This window comes from Elephas maximus, chromosome X, assembly GCF_024166365.1.
Source record: "Elephas maximus indicus isolate mEleMax1 chromosome X, mEleMax1 primary haplotype, whole genome shotgun sequence".
NCBI lineage: Eukaryota > Metazoa > Chordata > Mammalia > Proboscidea > Elephantidae > Elephas > Elephas maximus.
Genome location: NC_064846.1, coordinates 5,454,950 through 5,460,349, shown reverse-complemented (window position 1 = coordinate 5,460,349; position 5,400 = coordinate 5,454,950). Strand labels below are relative to the sequence as shown.

Below are 5,400 nucleotides of genomic sequence, written 5' to 3'. Positions count from 1 at the left end.
TTCCCGAAATTGCAGGCATAATGAAGCCCGGGCGCGGGAGGCGAGATCTCGCTTTCGGGAGATGATAGGTGGAAAGGGCGGATTCGAGCCGAATCCGCAGGCGTGGAGTCAACCCAACCCTCTTTGGGCTGCGGCAGGGTCCGAGGAGCGGACCCGCGATCTCGGCAGGGAGCAACTGCCCCTGCTGGCGGCCGGGGTAGGTCTCGGGGGGGCGCCCTGACCGCGGCGCGGCGGGAGCAAGGGCAGACAGCCGGCCTCGACTTCGCCGTCCCCCGCCCGAGGCCGAGGCCGCCGGGACCGCCGGGTCACCGCCGCACAACCTCCTCCGAGCCGCTGAGCTGCGGGAGGGCAGAGGCAGCGAGCCCATTAGAATGCAGGCGGGCCGCTGGGTTTGAATGAACGGGCCCAGGGCCGCTCCCAATCGGCACCGGCGCCTGCTTAATATGCATGAGGCCAGCGGCCAATGGCCGGGCGAGGAGGCTGTTTTAAACGGCGGCGCCCGCTGGCCAATCAGGCGGCTCTCGTGGCGGCAGCTAGCGCGAGGCTGGGAGCCCGAGCCGCGCGTCGTGCCCTGCGCTGCCCAGACCGCGAACAATACAGGTACGTCCCGCACGGCCCGCGCCGCGCCGCCCGCAACTTTCCGCGGCCGCCCCTCGCCGCGCCCGCCGCGCCCGCCGCGCCCTGCGCCTGCCCTCGGGCGGCCGGCCGGGGAAGGCCATCCAGGTGTCGCAACTTTTCCCGTGCGCGCTGCCTGCGCCGGGTCGGGCGCGCCTCCCGCCGGCGAGCCCGGGCGGCGGGGCAGGGCGGCCGGCGCGGAGGGAGGCGCGGCCTCGGGCGCCGCGACCCCGGCCCGTCCGCACTCGGCCAGCGCCCGGGGCGGCGGGGCGGGCAAACTTCGCTCGGGCGCGGGTGCCTGCAGGCCCGCGGGGCCGCTGCGGGAACATGGCCGTCGCGGGAGCGCCCGGCGGGCCGGGGGCCGGAGCCGGAGCGGGCGCCGGAGCCGGAGCCGGAGCCGCCGCGCCCCGCCGGGCGGTGAATACGGCTGGCGCGGCCCGGGCTCGCAGGCGGGGAGGCTCGGGCGCCGGCTCTGGCCTGGGCACCGCGGGCGGCGGGCGGGCTGGCGGCGGGGCCCGGGCTTCGCGGCCGAGCGCCATGGCCGCGCGGCGCCTTTGTTGTCCCGCCGAGGGCCCGGCGCCGGGGGGGTCCGGCCAGGCGGGCGGGCGGGGCGGCGGCGGGGGCTCCCGGGCCGCTTTGTTCGCCGCCGCCGCCGCCGCCGCCGCCGCTGCTGCTGCGCCGGCCGCGCGCGGATCAGCCATTTTAGCGAGCGGGGCTCAGCGGCACGGCGGGCACCGCCGCCACCCCTGCCCGGTCCCCTGCGCACCGCCCGCCAGCCGACCCCGGTCCCCCGCGCCCCCCGGGGGTGGCAGCGGCGGATTTCAGGGGCACTTTCTTTCATCGGGAAGCTTTTGACAAAATGGAAGGTGAATTATGGGTGTCCGGGTGACCCGGCGACAGGGCCCAGCCGCTCTGCCCGCCGCGGCCAGGGCTCTCCAGTGTCGCGTCCCGCCCCGCCTGGGCTGCCACCGCGAGCCCCAACGCACCCCTTTGGGCGGTTGCTGGGAAGGGGAGCGTTACATGATGACCTTGGGTGTGGAAAAGGAAAAGATGGCGGGAAGCTGGGGGGTGGGACAGGGACGATGACACGCCACAGCTGCATTTTTATTTGGAAACTTTGGAGAAAGTATTGCTGGCAGAACGTGCATTCCGCCGTACAGATGAGCTAGATTAGCCCTTTGGTTTCCCCTCCCCCTTTACATAGTGATGGAGTGACGGATTTGAACTAGTAGTACTAGGGATACCTGCTCATTTTGCGCATTGCCCTTGTTGTAAAAGCCATTTTTATAAGCCAAAATGCATTAACAAAGTGGAAATTTCAAACCATTCCCTATTTGCAGTTCTCCCGCTCTCATCTTGGGTTTGGCAGCAGTGAATTTTTTTTTTTGGACCTTGGAGTTAAATGGATGACTGCCTAGCCTTAAGTCATTAAACGCCCTCCCCCCACCTTTTCTCCACAAATGTGCCCCGTCTCCGTTAGCGCTTTGTGGTTTGTAGTTTCCAAAATGTAGTAGTTCTGAATCAGAATGCAGCACGCAACGCCCGGCTTGAATCCTGCATTGGTTCTGTTTGGAGAACTTGATAGCTCTCTGAGAAGTAACTCAACCAGAGCACTTCACGCTGGTCAGAAGTTAAATGACAGTGACGGTGAAGCTGGTTTTCTCCCCCTCAGCCTTTGGCTGCCTGTGGCCAGGGGCATTTGAAGTTCCCAGCGGCACACTTAATTTTAATTTTGCTCTGCATTTCGTCTGTATTGGAGTTCTGTTCCATTCCTGATTGGTTTTTTCCTCTTTGTCTCTCTTCCATCCATCACAGTCAGAATGGCTAAAGGTGACCCCAAGAAACCAAAGGGCAAGATGTCTGCTTATGCCTTCTTTGTGCAGACATGCAGAGAGGAACATAAGAAGAAAAACCCAGAGGTCCCTGTCAATTTCGCTGAATTTTCCAAGAAGTGCTCTGAGAGGTGGAAGGTATTTTTCTTTTGTATCCTTCAAAGGGGTTTTAGTCAGATTCACACCTTAGTGTTATTTACCTTCTGAGCAGCCCTGGGCTGCTGTTTTCTTTCTGTCTGCTGAGACTTCTCTTGTCTTTAGAATTTTGTGTGTCTGCTTATGTGTGTGCTTTTATTTTATCCCCCGCATTTGCAAGTGGTTGTCTCAGCTGCCCTTTTAATTACATGACAACCGAACAGGTACGGGCTCACTGCAGTGAGGAATCTAACTCGTCCTGTTCTTTGCAGACAATGTCTGGGAAAGAGAAATCCAAATTTGATGAGATGGCAAAGGCGGACAAAGTACGCTATGATCGGGAAATGAAGGATTATGGGCCAGCCAAAGGGGGCAAGAAGAAGAAGGACCCAAATGCCCCCAAACGACCCCCGTAAGTGACTGTAGGACTTGGGATAACAGTTATCAAGCTTTTCCTCTGCTTGTAAGGTTTCTTTGTTTTTTCTTAAAGATAGGCACTTTAGCTATCTTAAATGTCGTGATTCCTCTGCAAAACTTTATCTGTCCTTTGAGCTTTGAAATGCAGTGCCATTGAAGTCCAGAGTTAAGGCTGAGGTGGTTGTGTGTGGTGGGTGCCTGTGCATCCTTTTCTTGGGAAGGAGGCAGCCTTGTTGTGGGTGCCGGAATCGTTAGGTATGCTCTCTAGCCCTTTCTCTCCCAGTAACTGCAAAGATTGAGAAAGCACCTTATACTTCAGAAGCCTCTTACACATTCAGGAATCTATAACTGTGTAACATTGTATATGGTATCTCGACACCTGTTTTCACTTTAGGGAGAAGTCAGAGTGGTTGGGAAGCAGGACGGTTCAAGAACATTGGATTCTGACTTTTTAAACTCACATTTTGGTAGGTCTTCATCTGATATATACAATTCTTTTCCCCAAGGTCTGGATTCTTCCTGTTCTGTTCAGAATTCCGCCCCAAGATCAAATCTACAAACCCTGGCATCTCTATTGGTGACGTGGCCAAAAAGCTGGGTGAGATGTGGAATAACTTGAGTGACAATGAGAAGCAGCCTTACAACAACAAGGCAGCGAAACTGAAGGAGAAGTATGAGAAGGTGAGGTGGGCATGAGTGGCCCAGCCTGGTAGCTGGAGCCCCAAATCCCTGGGTGGGCAAGCACTTGCCCTGGGTTTGGGCGGGTTGTAGGGCGTGTGGCTGCTTTCCTGGGCTGGGTAGCCGTGCTGGATACGAACACTGCAAATACACTACCAGCTCTGCCTCGTTCCCTCGTTCCCCATTCCTACTGCCATGTTTTGAGGTGAGGGCAGCAAGTCTCTTTCCACCCTGCAGGGGAGCTTGTCTGTTCATTGGGAATGTGTCCCTTTTCCTTCCAGGATGTTGCCGACTATAAGTCTAAAGGGAAGTTTGATGGTGCGAAGGGTCCTGCTAAAGTTGCCCGGAAAAAGGTGGAAGAGGAAGACGAAGAAGACGAGGAGGAAGAAGAGGAGGAGGAGGAGGAGGAGGATGAATAAAAGAACTGTTTATCTGTCTCCTTGTGAATACCTTAGAGTAGGGGAGCGCCGTGACTGGCACGTCTCTCTGAGACCTGTCGCCCTCACTAGGTTTAATTACAAAGTTGGATCATGATCATATTGTAGTCTCTCAAAGTGCTCTAGAAATCGTCAGTGGTTTACATGAAGTGGCCATGGGTGTCAGGAGCACCCGGAAACTGTATCAAAGTTGTACATATTTCCAAGCATTTTTGAAATGAAAAGGCACTCTCGTGTTCTCCTTACTCTGTGCACTTTGCTGTTGGTGTGACAAGACATTTAAAGACGTTTTTGGCATTTTTTGTTTGTTTAATTTGTAAGGTGGTGTTAACTATGGTTATTGGCTAGAAATCCTGAGTTATCCACTGTACATATCTATAGTTTGTAAAAAGAACAAAACAACCAGGACAAACTCTTGCTGGTCCGTGCTTGGCATTGAGGCTGGTCGGGGGGGATGCCCTTTGGAGGGGCCGGAGCTCAGGGCATGCACTGTGAAGCTGACCTGTTGTCACTGCGGTGGGCATCCATTTAGCTTCAGGTTGTCTTGTTTTTGTATATAGTGACATAGCATCTGCTGCCATTCCTAGCTGTGGAAAAGGGGGTCAGCTGGCATGAGAAGTGTTTTGGACTTTTTTGTTGTTTTAGTTAAGTGTGGTAGTTTTTAAACTGTTTGTTTTTCAACAAACTGTGGAACTCTTCATTGTCAGCGAAGCGAAGAACCACTGCATCAATGGAAGTTCAAGAACCTCTGTACTTAAAAACAATTTGCAACGTTCTGTTATTTTTTTGTATGTTTAGAATGCTGAAATGTTTTTGAAGTTAAATAAACAGTATTACGTTTTTAAAACTGTTCTCTGTAACAGTCTAAATTCCTGACTCCCAGCAGCCTTAGCAGTCAAACAATCTGCCCATTGGATTTGAAGACTGGCATCCCTGTAAATCTACTAACTTCTGTCTTAACGTGGCTGGCTTACTTAGAATGGAGATGGAGGACGTGGCTCCCATGTAATTTTGTGTTGGAGGGGTGTTAAGGTGAAGTCTGAGCTGTTGAGTGCAGGGCTGAGATAATGACATAGGTTTAAAAACCAAACCCAGTGCCACCAAGTCCATTCTGATCCTATAGGTTTAGCAGCTTTTAAAAGGTGCAGAAAGTTAGGCAGTTAGATTGAGGCTGACAAATGTCCAGGCTTAGATTTTTGGCCCCCACCCATGTCATGGGGCCACATGCATTGCTCGACAGCATCATTTGCTTGTTCTCAGCCTTGGAGGAAGTTTTGAGCTGCTGC

At 54.9% G+C, this 5,400-nt stretch overlaps 1 protein-coding gene across 2 annotated transcripts; it reads left to right on the top strand.

The window, feature by feature from the left end:
• The first annotated feature begins 528 nt into the window (after positions 1 to 528).
• On the top strand, positions 529 to 4,940 carry HMGB3 (high mobility group box 3). 2 transcript variants are annotated; one of them, XM_049873417.1, is made up of 5 exons: positions 529 to 600; positions 2,431 to 2,585; positions 2,855 to 2,994; positions 3,506 to 3,680; positions 3,959 to 4,940. In XM_049873417.1, exons 2-5 carry the CDS (start codon positions 2,436 to 2,438, stop codon positions 4,094 to 4,096), a joined length of 603 nt encoding a protein of 200 aa, XP_049729374.1. In that variant the 5' UTR covers positions 529 to 600; positions 2,431 to 2,435; the 3' UTR covers positions 4,097 to 4,940. The 2 variants fall into 2 exon arrangements, with proteins under 2 accessions (XP_049729374.1, XP_049729373.1); XM_049873416.1 differs by lacking the exon at positions 529 to 600 and adding an exon at positions 1,333 to 1,481.
• The last annotated feature ends 460 nt before the right edge of the window (positions 4,941 to 5,400 follow it).